Raw genomic sequence first — 13,778 nt, forward strand, 5'->3', positions numbered from 1 at the left:
ACATGAGCGCTAAAGCAATCTCACTGTATACCCACATCGTGAGAACTCAGATCCATTGCATTTTGTTAGAAATAATGGAGGGGTTTTACACAACTAATTGAAAGGGCCAACTCATTTCAACGTGCACTCATTTACGAAATCAAGTTCTTTTTAATTGCTCTTGCCTCCACAGAAAATTCTAGCTTGTGAAATTCGTCCTCTTTTAAATTCTATAGAGGGTAATTTCACACCGCTGGTTGTGCATTCAGAATGGCATTTGGAGGTAGGGCCATCTATTGTCACGGCATCAAATGCGCCTCTATGGCTTTAAAAGATTGCGCACTTCTACCGAATTCCATGTGGTCCAGCTTAAAACCCGAGCGGAATAGTGACAGGTCCTTCCATTTGGGGCCCCAAATTGTCCTTCTATAGAAACGGCACCAAAATTGAACGGCACCTATGGTTGCAAAATCCTGCAGGAGAACCGGATATACGAGATCAAACGGCGACTGGTGCTACGGCAATGAAATTGCGGCGTTTTCTATTGTCTCCTGATTGTTCTATTGCCTTTATCGTTGGTTTGAACCCTGTGATGGGACTGATCGGATTTGATCTCCGTCTGCAAGGCACTTTCGGGAGCCATGCTAGGAAATGGCGCGAAGCAGTGGTGCTTTGCGGCATGATTCCATATTGAAACTAAAGAGTAGAATGTCAGTTTGAATTGTAGTTCTTAGTCGAGATAAGCATAGCAACAAATGTGACTTCGGTGCGGAGAGTATAAGTGATCATCTGGACGGTTGACCAACGGCCTCGATGGAATTCAAGCAATGAATCTCATTGAATTATTTTGTTTCGTTATCACGTCATTTACCTAACGCAATTGCCACGCATTGAACATTACCTACGCTTCATTTTTTCTTCACTAGGTCATACGCTTATCGGGCCGGTACTAGATAGTTCAGGGCCACTTCGCATTCTACAGGTTTGAGTGGGCCAGGGCAAAAGTCGCCCCGGAACCACCAGACCTACGAATCAAAGTTTTGAAGACATGAATATGACTTTTATCAATTCAAAGTTTCTACTAGATTATTTTGAGTATCAACAATACTTCTTTGGTCTCTGTTAAAACTGATGATCCAGAGTTACCACTAAAAGTCGCTAATTTCTCTCTGGCGCAATCTTCCTATCCCACCAATCTCCTTCATCTCATAAACTTCACCTCTTTCACTGTCCCCTAACTCTCTCTTTCTCTTTCCGCCCTCAAATTCTATTACACCTCCAGATTCTATACCATCTCTCTATCCCTTTGCACTCGCGGCATCCACTACATCAATGTCCTACGCCGTCCAGGTGCTCGGCACCACCATTCGCACTGTTCGCGCAATTAGGGCCAAACTTCCATCCACCTCGACTTGTCGCGCCCCCTACCCCAGATTCTCGCGCACCCATATATATTATGGCCACCTATCCCCACTTCGTAACTTCCATTCTTTTCCCTCCACAATGTGTACGTCCACTCCACAAAGGGAAATCCTCCCCACCAACGTCAAGCCTGTTCGCTACGACTTGACATTGGAACCCGACTTTTCCGATTTCACATTTAAGGGTCAATTGGCCATTGATTTGGATGTCAATGACACCTCCGACAAGATCACCTTGAACTGTCTCGAAATTGACATTCACGATGCGGCCGTCAACGGAAAGGCTGTGTCCAAGATCTCCTATGACGAGGACATGCAAACCGCTGCTTTTGATTTGGCCGAGTCCCTTCAATCGGGCTCGAAAGCTACCTTGTCGCTCACTTTCACTGGTCTCTTAAACGACAAAATGGCTGGTTTCTACCGTTCTTCCTACACTGACGAGTCCGGCAACACCGCTTACTTGGCTACCACGCAGATGGAGCCTACGGATTGCCGTAGAGCGTTCCCCTCGTTCGACGAGCCTGCGCTCAAGGCCAAGTTCGATATTTCCTTGGTCAGTGACGCCAAGTTGGTCCATTTGTCCAACATGGACACCAAGTCCGTCGAGGATTTGGCTGACGGCAAGAAAAAGACCGTTTTCAACACCACTCCACTCATGTCCACTTACTTGGTGGCCTTCATCGTAGGTGACTTGCGCTGTGTAGAGAATCACGACTACAACAAGCCAATTAAGGTTTGGGCCACTCCTGGCTCCGAACACCTTGGAACCTACTCTGCCGACATTGCTGCTAAAACACTCAAGTTCTTTGACGCCAAGTTCGACATCCCCTACCCTCTCCCAAAGTTGGACATGGTCGCCATCCATGATTTCCTGGCCGGCGCCATGGAAAACTTTGGTTTGATCACCTACAGAACTGTCGATTTGCTCTTGGATCCATCTCATACCGATGTTAACACCAAGCAACGTGTTACTGAGGTCGTCATGCACGAGTTGGCCCATCAATGGTTTGGTAACTTGGTCACCATGGATTTCTGGGATGGTTTGTGGCTTAACGAGGGTTTTGCCACCTGGATGTCCTGGTACGCTTGTGACTCCTTGTATCCTGACTGGAAGGTCTGGGAATCTTATGTTGCCGACTCCTTGCAGCTGGCCTTGACCTTGGATTCTTTGAGATCTTCTCATCCTATCGAGGTGCCTGTTAAGAGAGCCGATGAGATCAACCAGATCTTCGATGCTATCTCTTACTCGAAGGGCTCTTCCTTGTTGAAGATGATCTCCCGCTGGTTGGGCGAGGATGTCTTCATCTCTGGTGTCTCTCTCTACTTAAAGACACACATGTGGGGCAACACTCAAACCTCAGACTTATGGGCTGCTTTGAGCAAGGTCAGTGGCAAGGACGTTGTTGCTGTGATGGACATCTGGACCAAGAAAATTGGATTCCCTGTTGTTCGCGTCGAGGAGTCTGGTAACACCTTGACCCTTACTCAGAACAGATTCCTTGCTACTGCAGACGTCAAGCCAGATGAAGACGAGACTTTGTACCCCGTTTTCTTGGGCTTGAAGACCTCTTCTGGTATTGATGAGTCTCTTACCTTGGATAAGCGTTCGACAGAGATTAAACTCGAAACTGAGGACGACTTCTTCAAGATCAATGCTGATCAAGCAGGTGTCTACAGAACCGCCTACTCGCCTGAAAGATGGACCAAGTTGGGTGATGCTGGTGTGAAAGGTAAGTTGTCTGTCGAGGACCGTGTCGGTTTGGTCGCCGATGCTGCCTCCTTGGCCTCCTCCGGTTTGATCAGCTCCACTGATTTCCTTAACTTGGTTAAGGCTTGGTCTGGTGAAGATAACTACGTTGTTTGGGAGTCTTCTTTGACAAGTATCTCCAAGATCAAGATGGCTCTTCAATTTGAAGATGACTCGATCAAGAAGTCTTTGAACGCCTTCTGTCTCGACTTAATTAGCCCAAAGCTCGCTCAGGTTGGTTGGACGTTCTCTGACAGTGATTCTTTTGCTGAACAGCAGCTCAAGTCCTTGTTGTTTGGTGCAGCCGCTGCCAATGGTCATAAGGAGGTTGTCGAGTACGTCAACAAATCGTTTGATGCATATGTTGCTGGCGACAAGAGTGCCATCAACCCTAATATTAAGGCTGCTGTATTCAACACTGTTGCCCGTCTTGGCGGCATTGAGACATACGAGAAGATTTACAAAATTTACACCAACCCAGCTTCTGTCGAGGAAAAGATCGCTGCATTGAGAGCCTTGGGTAGATTTGAGTCAGAGGAGATTCTCGACAAAGTCACCGCTTTGTTGTTGCAGACTGACATCGTTAAATCTCAAGATGTCTACATTCCAATGCAAGGCATGAGAGCACACAGATTAGGTGTTGAGAAGTTGTGGGCCTGGTTCACCGCAAACTGGGATGCGATCTACAAGTTGTTGCCTCCTGGTTTGTCCATGTTGGGATCTGTGGTCACCTTGGCTTCCTCTGGTTTCACTCAAGAAAAACAGAAGGAAGAAGTGAAGAAATTTTTCGAGGGTGTCAACACCAAGGGCTTCGAGTCTAACTTGGCTCAATCTTTGGATATGATCACAAGTAAGGCCAACTGGGCTACTCGTGACTCTGAGGACATCAAGTCTTGGTTGAAAGAGAACAAGTATTACTAATGACTGGTCAGACTGTGATACCACGTTATGTATTGATGTAAAATAGGTTGCCTACAGTAATCCACATTCAACCTTTATTCTTAATTTGTAAACGACACTAAAGGGTTTAGGGGTAGCAAAACTGAATTCGACACACCTACAGACGATGGTAATGAAGGCAAATAAAACCTACAAGTATTAGAGAATATCGTTAATTTTATTGTGTAATGTATCTTTTGTGAGTCACGCTGAATTCTTCCGGGCCGTGCCCGTATCTATCTACGTATGCAAAACTCCACAGACTTAAAAGGAAGCAACAAAAGATTCAGTGGCAGCCTTCAAGGTAGCCAATTGCTCCTTGGTCAACTCACCAGTGGTTCTGATGGCCTCAATAACCTCAGGCTGGTTGGACTTCAAGGAAGACATGAAGGACTCCTCGAACTCACCGATTCTAGACAACTCGATGTCGTCCAAGAAACCGTTGACACCAGCGTAAATGACAGGAACTTGCTCCTCAGCAGCCAAAGGAGAGTATTGCTTTTGCTTCAACAATTGGGTCAATCTCTCACCTCTAGCCAAGGTTTGCTTGGTAGAAGCGTCCAAGTCGGAACCGAATTGGGCGAAAGCAGCGACCTCTCTGTATTGAGCCAAGAACAACTTCAAGGAACCGGCGACTTGCTTCATGGCCTTAACCTGAGCAGCGGAACCGACACGAGAGACAGACAAACCGACGTTAATAGCTGGTCTGATACCCTTGTAGAACAACTCAGCCTCCAAGAAAATTTGACCATCAGTGATAGAAATGACGTTGGTTGGAATGTAAGCAGAGACATCACCACCTTGGGTCTCAATGACAGGCAAAGCGGTCAAAGAACCAGCACCGTTGGCCTCGGACATCTTGGCGGCTCTCTCCAACAAACGGGAGTGCAAGTAGAAAACATCACCAGGGTAAGCCTCTCTTCCAGGAGGTCTTCTCAACAACAAAGACAATTGACGGTAAGCAACGGCTTGCTTGGACAAGTCATCGTAGATGATCAAAGCGTGTCTGGCGTTGTCTCTGAACCACTCACCGATAGAACAAGCGGTGAAAGGAGCCAAGTACTGCAATGGAGCGGCCTCAGAAGCAGTGGCAGCAACAATGATGGTGTACTTCAAGGCATCGTGGGCCTCCAAGGTCTTAACCAATTGAGCGACGGTGGATCTCTTTTGACCAACGGCGACGTAGACACAGTACAACTTCTTGGACTCGTCTTGGCCATCGTTCCATCTCTTTTGGTTCAAGATGGTGTCAATAGCAACAGCGGTCTTACCGGTTTGTCTGTCACCGATAATCAACTCTCTTTGACCTCTACCAATTGGGACCAAAGCGTCAACAGACTTCAAACCAGTTTGCATTGGCTCGTGGACAGATCTTCTTGGCAAGATACCTGGGGCCTTAACCTCAGCCTTGGCGGTGGCAGAGTTGTTCAAAGGTCCCTTACCATCGATTGGGTTACCCAAACCGTCGACGACACGGCCCAACAATTCAGGACCAGTTGGAACCTCAACAATCTTACCGGTTCTCTTGACGGTCTCGGACTCCTTGACAAGGGTGTCGGAACCGAACAAGACAATACCGACTTGGCCGGCCTCCAAGTTCAAGGCCATACCTTTAACACCGGAGGCGAACTCGACCAACTCACCGGCTTGGACGTTGTTCAAACCGAAAACACGGGCGATACCGTCACCGACGGACAAGACTCTACCGGTCTCGTTCAAGTTGGAACCCTCGGAGACACCTCTGATTCTCTCTTCCAAGATGGAGGAGACCTCGGTTGGGGCAGCCTTGGCGGAGGCGTGACGGATGGCAGCGACAGCTGGGCGAGCCTGGGAAGTTAGTACGATGAATTTGGATATGGATGTTTGCGACTGCGTGACTGTGGCGGTAGCTGCTGATGTGGAATGGGTGTGGGAGTGAGTGAAAAAAGTCGAGCAGGAAGAGAAAAAGAGGGGACAAAAGAAGACGAAAAGACGACTTGTGCAATTGAACAATGACGTTTCGCCACAGACAGTGCCTGATATAGGCACGCCGGCTCGCTACACAGATTCTAAAATTTTTCAGGCCCGGTGCTGGAGACCCTCCCATTCTCAGAAGCCTATTGGAGGAACCCACGGTCCGGGATCGGAGCGGCAACCACCACGCCCACGGAAGAGATATCAACACGGCGTCTTCACCGACGTCTCCGCAGACATGACAATTGTGTTTCTCGCCACCATTGAGGACCCAGGAACGGGCCCCAGGGCCTTGAGAAGTGGAATTCACCAAAAACATGCACTGGGGAAAAACGACCACGAAAACGAAACGGGAAAAGGAAAATTGGTACATACGAGACGCATTCTAGAGACGGAGGCTGCACGGACGGCAGTACGTAAGACAGAACGAGCTGACAACATGGCGACTTGGGGAAACAGAAAAGTCTGGGTGGAAAAGAAAAATGGAGGACGAATTGGCGGTGGTATATATTAGCAGGGTGCGCGCGAAACGCAGTCGGCCATATAGACACGGGAGGGCGCGCTGTGATTGGTCGGGGCGCCGGAGGTGGGTGGTAGGCGCACGTCCGGGAGTCGGGTTTGTTCGCACTGTAGGGGAGATGGGATAGGACGAAGGGTGAGGGTAGATGTGGTAGAGGATTGGTGGTTTGGGATAATTGGTCGTTTTGGGAATTTTTTTTCTGAGAATTTTATGATATTGGGAGAATTGATTTTTTTTTGGTTCTTCTTTTTTGATGCTGTTAAAGTATTGGTGGGATAATTAAGATCGCTTCCAGAAGGTTGAAGGTTGAAGGCATAAGGGTTTGGAGCGTCTGGAAAATGGGATCTTGGGGGTTTCGGAGTTTGTTTGTATTTTGTTGTTTTAAGCTTTGATTTGGGTGTTTGTGCCATGTGTTGTTTGTTTTGTTTGTTTTTGCGTTTGGTTCATTTTTCTTTTCGCTTACTTTCTTTCTTTTTGCAGTGGTTGGTCATTTTTATTTGAGTATTCAAAAGTACAGGGTCGAATTTGGCATAATTTCAAAAAATTGCTATGATTATCTAGGCAAAGCAATATAAGTAAATAGTATATCACGCCTCTATCTCGCTCAGTCCATTCATGTCATTGTGTTGCCTGTCTTGATGCATCAATACGAGAAGATCTTTGAATTAAAGTGCTTCCTCATACGGCCCTAAACATCGAGTGCTTCTGCTATCTTGAATGCGAAAATGCTCCATGTCGAGAGTTTAAATTGCTTTCATAATTATTCCGGGGTACAACAAGACACATTGTGTCCTCTAGTCATTCTGAGATGCCACAAGAATTACTGACTGTTCCACATCAATCAATAAGGTCGCTTAGTACTTCCATAAAGGTTTTTCGGCAACATTGGTATGAACAGAAGAGTTCATGCGTACAAGTATCGAGGGCACGTCTTTTTCTTAGATTGAGTTTTAATTGGACTACCCTCTCTTTATCTCTGATCTGTTATCATCTCCCTCTGCTGCTATATGTTCCTCCCTATTTGTGTAGTGTGGTAGTGAACGCCAGTTGTAAGCTCAACACCTTCATGAAAAATATTTACCCGACTAGACAAAAACTTGTATCGTAAAATAAAATCATCGAGAAGATTTATTACTAAATCCAATTGCTTAACTTTGGAATACTGGTCAGTGCAACGGTGCAATGTGCCATTGCTGAACGAAAAATGAAACGAATTCGAGATTACCAATTATCCAACAATTCCTTCAATACTTTGAATGTGAGTTTTCTTTTACAGTATGTGATATTTCAAGTATCATGTTGTCCCATTGCCTCATAGGTGGCTCTACCTTATCAATTCAAGAATCACATTGATCTATATCATCGAGGGACACTCTTATCTATACAATTGGTCGAATTCTTTCTTGAAGAGACTAGGAATACGTTCATCATTTCGTGAAAACCCGTGAATAGTCGTTACACTGAATATCGCTACTACTGCAAGGACGAGTATACCCTCACACATAGGAGCTTCGCTGTGGTCAAGAATTGATATTTAATTGGGAATATCGCAAGTTGAAGGCAAAGACATGAATCGTGTTGTACAACCGATTTAGTGGTAGGAAATGGTTTGATGGAATCTAGAACCCGTCAGGGAGCCAAGAACCTGGACATGCTTTCTACGGAATGAGGTTCTCCCCACTCGATACTTGGGGATTTGATGACAACATAAAGTTGCAACTTTTTAATTCAATAGACAGGAAAAGTAATACTTTGGGGACCGACAGTTGACTTGCATCCTATGCAATATATAAACGGTCTATAGAAAATGAGAATGACGGATACTTTTCAATAAATGAGAGAATTTTTTCTTCAATTAGAGCCAAATTCTTTGTAAACATTCCCAGAACACTAAGCAATATATCGCTCCAATTAATTTTGAGGTATCGCAAACAAGAAACGAAAATACACATTTTTGCATCGCTATGGACAACAATCACGCCTCTCGCGAAAAAAAGATCTAATCCAAGAGTCCGAAGTGAATAGGCCTCGGATATAGGCTCATTCGAACTCGGATATTATTTAATCAATCCGAATATTTGACGATCGGAGAAACTCAACATCTCGACGATCAAATGAAAAAGGGAGCTATAAATTTTACAAGTTAATTTGGCTATGGATTAAGTTTTGCATCATTCCTCACGACCGTTACTGCATTGCACTACAGAGACGGCTGAAGACTACGATTATGCACCTATTGAGGATTGAGTTTCCAATTGACAAGACTTCGTTGAGGGCTCGTTGTAGTTTTCTGAGTTCTGGAAATTTTGAAGAAGTTTTCATGAAACTTGTTACAGCATGCAATCATTGGTGAGATCCTATTCGTTTGACTCTGCAAGGTACTGAGCTCTTCCCCTCGATCGGTAAAAGCGAATGCGTCAAAACTCCACCCACTGAAAGGCGTGTCGCAAACTCCTGTCGATTGGGATATCTGAGAAGAGCACTCCTCAAATGACTATCATATTGTTGAATTGCTAGATCTAAGCATCAATTGGCGGAAGAATCTCAAATTTAGCGATTGTACGTTGCTTTTTCTGACTTAATTTCCAATTTCTTTACTAATCTTGCCAAAATCCCAATGATCATTTCTTTAACTGTAGCGTTAAGCTAGAGTTTGTGTAAAAATACTCAACCATACCTTTAGCAACTGGCCAGCAATTAACATATTTCAAATATGAGAGATAAAAATGTGGAAGCAACCCTTTTGGATCTTATAGAGACAATGATGCAACTCTTTTGTCTCCGGTTCGTGCGTAGGTCATGCCCATGTCAAGCATAGCACTCTATGCGTATTTCTGGAACGCATACAATAAAGCAAAGCTTGATGCCAGGTGCGAATTCAAAGTTAGCATGTTGAATGTACTGTGCGGAAAATCGCAAACATGAAATTCCCTCGCATTTCGTTTTGGACGGGCGTAGCATTACCTTCGTCCTCTTAGAACTTAATTTGCACCCAGTACCATCATCTTGTCAAAATTTACCACAATCGGTGTTTTAAATTTCTTTGGAAGTCTCAACAGCTGTAGTCGCGATGGTCTTAGATTTGCAGCCACCGCAAGCACATCTAGACCAAGCGCAGTCACTTTACTTGCATTCGATTATAGAAATGCTAGTGCAGCGAATCTCAAAGTACGACCAGAAGCACAGAAAAATCTTCGACCAAACGAAATTAGTCGGCGCTCTCTGCGATCTCCCGGGAAATTGGTTTCTTATATCCATAACGCAGGAGAACGCCACGTATGACTTAATGAAATTAATTTTTTATTTTGAAAGCAAGTATAGTATAGATTACTATTTCTCAGAGGCTGTTCGTCATGTCCAGAAGCTCATTGATACAATTCATCCACCTCGTGAAAGCAATGATGCTGAGACCCTCGTCAACGAATTGAAAACAGCAGCAGGAAAATCATTTTTGAAGGGTTTAGAGACAGTTATGGAAAATCCTATCCTAGACATTTACGCCCAAATGTTATCGGCAGCATGCGGGCTATTGAGTGAACAACCAAAAACAACTATAGCTAAAACTGCAGCTCCGATTGCACGTATTCAATGTAAAGCAGACCTGCTTGTAAGGGGATTCATAAACCCAATTGGATTCTTTGTTTTCAATGGGATTCTTAATTTGCAGCTGGATCGAACTTTCAAGAGTTTTGCAAAGTTGCTTCTCAAGCGTGACGATCTGACGGAGCTGGTTTTTTTTACCATTATCTTTGAGGAAAAGGATAGGACTGGCCTAGGGGTAGATCCGGCACCTATACGAAAGATACTTGAAAATCTATGGTGTTGCGACGGCGTGATGCTTATTCTATCATCAAGAGAGAAGAGACCAACTCTAAAACAAGTGCCGAAAGAGTGGCGACCAGCTTTTCGAGCTGTGTATAGATGGCTTAAATAGAATCATTGATGGATATGCCGAGTTGAGATTCCCGCGGTTTCGTGCTTCGTAGATGCTGCGTTCAACTCTGACCATGCTCCCCTCACCTCGACTGCCGACAACACGATATCGTTGGCATTAAGAAGGCAATTAATAAGATTCCCAATTGTATTAATTGGCCACTACAGAACAAGTCTCGGGACTTTCATGGCCTTGCAGCTGGTCAATGTAAGGCTCTGGCTGAGAGGCGTAATGGGATGCATCTATGTGGAAGTTCAAGTCCACTCTCATAAGGATCCAAAACACGAATTGCGCTATAATTCTCTATATGAGAAGAATGCGATTCTCAAGCTAACAGTAACTGAGCAATCGTATTCTCACAGTTGACATGAAATTCACTATCTTATTCATGTCAATCTTGTCAATCAATAAAGAAAGCACTTTCCCGGAGTATGTAAATGGACAACTAGAGGCAGATACTCTCGACATTAGGGAAAATTGGGAATGCTATGCAAGTAGGTCCCATCGATCACCCCAGAGGCTACTCGATCCAAGTGTGAAACTGATGTGATCGGAAGACCTTCGTTAAACTTTAACGGTCAAGAAATGCTTGATTTCAAATGAGTCTTGTGGTGTCTCTGTTTCGCCATAGTCAGTTCTTGCGACCAATCTCAAGGACGAAATGAATGAAACGTGAAGTATGACAATTTTGAAACTCGTAGCCCTTTCAAACTATCAGGTTTAAGAACAAAATTATTTTGGGCCTCAAAAAAATTGAAACCGCTGTCTACGAAAGGCCTCTCGAGCTACAAATCTAGTTGTGCTGTGATGCAGTGAGTTCTTGGTAGACCACAAGAGATATAGGCAATCAAAATCTAACGCGTTTTGAGTTATAGTGCTCGAGAGCAGTAATTATTGGCAATATTTTACTGTCGTATAGCAGCCTCGCAACTGTTTAACACGGACAAGTCACCCATGCCTTTCGAAAAAGGCTCTTCACATAAAATCTTCTATGTGGATGAGTTTGCCCTACGAAACACCACTTTAAGGATACTACTATTATTATTATAATTATTCTCTAATAAGGATATCCCTTCACCTCGTTTCCGGCCCTCTAAATACCCCACGCGGTATTGCCTTCAGCTTCAATAGTACCAGCTTCACAAGTAGCTCAGGGGAAGGATAACCAGGAAGAGTTAGTGGCAGCTTTGGAACGATCCATTCAATCTCCAAATTCATCGGCCGGCCAGGAATTTTCTTCATTTTCCATGAGCTCCTCCTTTTCGGGATGGTACAAGAAATGCTGACTCTTGATTTGATTCCAAGCTTTACGGTTTTCCAATCTACTTGCAAGTTTATGGATTGCATGATGATTAACAGTTGTGCCTTCAGCGGCTACACCTACGCCAATCAATAGGAAGTAATACAGCCTGTCATTCTCAAGAATGCGTACCAATTTGCCCACCCACTTCATAAGTCTTCCACTTTCCAATGCAACTTCTTTTCTGAAAAGTCTCCAAAATTCAAATGCAGCTTCGATAACGGATCCGATTGTGTAGTTAGTCTTGATCTCGTTTTGTCTTAAATCCAAGTCCTGCTTCATTTGAAAGATCATCCGTTCATATTTCCCCTCTCTGGTTGGTTTCGAATTCTTGAATTGTGTAACGATTGAACTGGGCAATACTCTAGTCTCTAGAGCGATCTCAACACACTGTAAGTTGCCTTGGCTGAAGTGACGGAACATGCAACTGGATTCAATAGTAAAGGTTGATACTTTGTTTACAGCTTTTTCAAAGCCTCACCATATGATGCTAGTTTTTCATCCTTCAGGAAACGGCTCGCAAGGACGATATATCGATCTATTCCCGCAATGGCAGAAGACCTCTGAAATTTAACTTGATCGAGATCTAGGTCAAAAAAACGATTGATGGCGGCTTCAGAAAGGGCTGCAACAAATTTCAGCTGAGAGGAATTGCAGTACTTCCCCATGTCTTTTGGCTGGCAACCAGTTCTTTAATACGCGAAATCAATTGCGGCGGTACGATTCTTTGACGATGGTCTGATCTTGTCGTAGCCCTTTCTCGCCTTGATCTTAAGTTTTGAGTAGTTTTAGGTAACTCATGGAGCAGTACGGCTAGAGTTTCGAATTAAGAATATCGACATAGACATTTCGATTGAGAAGCTCTGGATAACGACGCAGACGAGCCGTAGACGGCTCGTCACTTAGCCGAGCTTGTCTAGTATGTTATCTCAGAATATAAGGGCTAGCTACTGTCAAATATAGAAGTCAACTATTACAGGTTTTCAAACTAAAGTGATAACCGAGGAATCAGATCATTAGACATGAATGATCAACCTAACAAGTAGTTAAATGGATAAAACAATCGAACAAGTTCAAGGCCAATAGAAGTTGTGAGCTTTTCGTGCAAATTCAGTAATTGGCGTTCATCATTTACTGAGACCACAACACCAGCCTTAACCTCGTAGATAGAGACAAGCCTTGCTTTAGCCAAGTGGACAAAGGGGATTTCGTTTGCAAACATTTGGAAATTTGGGCTGGCTGGAAAGTCAAAAAATTCCTCAAGAATAAGGACGCCGATGTCATTTTCGAAAGCTTTGAGGAACAAGTTATATTCACTGCGCGAGATAGCTCTGATAGACGAGGCATGCAGCCCATGCATGAGGTCCGAACCAGTTAACTGTCTGATAGCTGCCATCAACAAATTCCCGAGAACCGCCTTTTTTTCATTAAACCGAGTGTCGCGAACCGCTTTCAACAAAGCCTGGCCATAAGCCGTCTTGAACTGGTCGAGAAGCAACACGACTTCCTCTTCAACATAATCTTGTTCAGGGCCCGCAATGAATATTTCGATAATCCTCTTTGCCAGTTCAACATGTGTAGGTGCCAAAACTAATCCCGGATCATTTAAGTTTGTACAATCTAAGTGTGAAGAGAGCACATTCAATTCGTTCCAATTCCGAATTTTGAGAACAGACTCCATAAATCTTTCGCCGCTTGGTTGAGTAAGAATGGCCACAAGTGAGTCTGCACTAAAACGCTCTTCGTAGAGCCCCTCCTCTTGTACGAGTCTTTTCAACAAAATACTGACTAAACGCGGCAAATTGCGTCTTTCTTCCTCAGAAAGCACAGAACGCTGAGGATCAGGACCAGCCTGAACCCCTCTTTGGGCTGCTACTTCCTTCAAAGAGATGATCCAGTCTTTGAATGGTATAGCCCACTGCGGGTTTTTCACAAAGAACTCGCAGAGCGTCTCTACTTTGGCGGCAACCACCGAAGTATCACCA

At 44.5% G+C, this 13,778-nt stretch overlaps 2 protein-coding genes across 2 annotated transcripts; one reads left to right on the forward strand and one right to left on the reverse strand.

The window, feature by feature from the left end:
- Positions 1–1,311: 1,311 nt before the first annotated feature.
- On the forward strand, positions 1,312–4,068 carry PUMCH_002866 (uncharacterized protein; the record flags this gene model as incomplete). The annotated part of the gene is made up of 1 exon (XM_063021858.1): positions 1,312–4,068. One exon carries the CDS (start codon positions 1,312–1,314, stop codon positions 4,066–4,068), a length of 2,757 nt encoding a protein of 918 aa, XP_062877928.1.
- A 282-nt stretch (positions 4,069–4,350) lies between these two features.
- On the reverse strand, positions 4,351–5,694 carry PUMCH_002867 (uncharacterized protein; the record flags this gene model as incomplete). The annotated part of the gene is made up of 1 exon (XM_063021859.1): positions 4,351–5,694. The coding sequence occupies one exon, from the start codon at positions 5,692–5,694 to the stop codon at positions 4,351–4,353; it is 1,344 nt and encodes a 447-aa protein (XP_062877929.1).
- Positions 5,695–13,778: the final 8,084 nt, after the last annotated feature.

This window comes from Australozyma saopauloensis, chromosome 3, assembly GCF_035610405.1.
Source record: "Australozyma saopauloensis chromosome 3, complete sequence".
Lineage (NCBI taxonomy): Eukaryota > Fungi > Ascomycota > Pichiomycetes > Serinales > Metschnikowiaceae > Australozyma > Australozyma saopauloensis.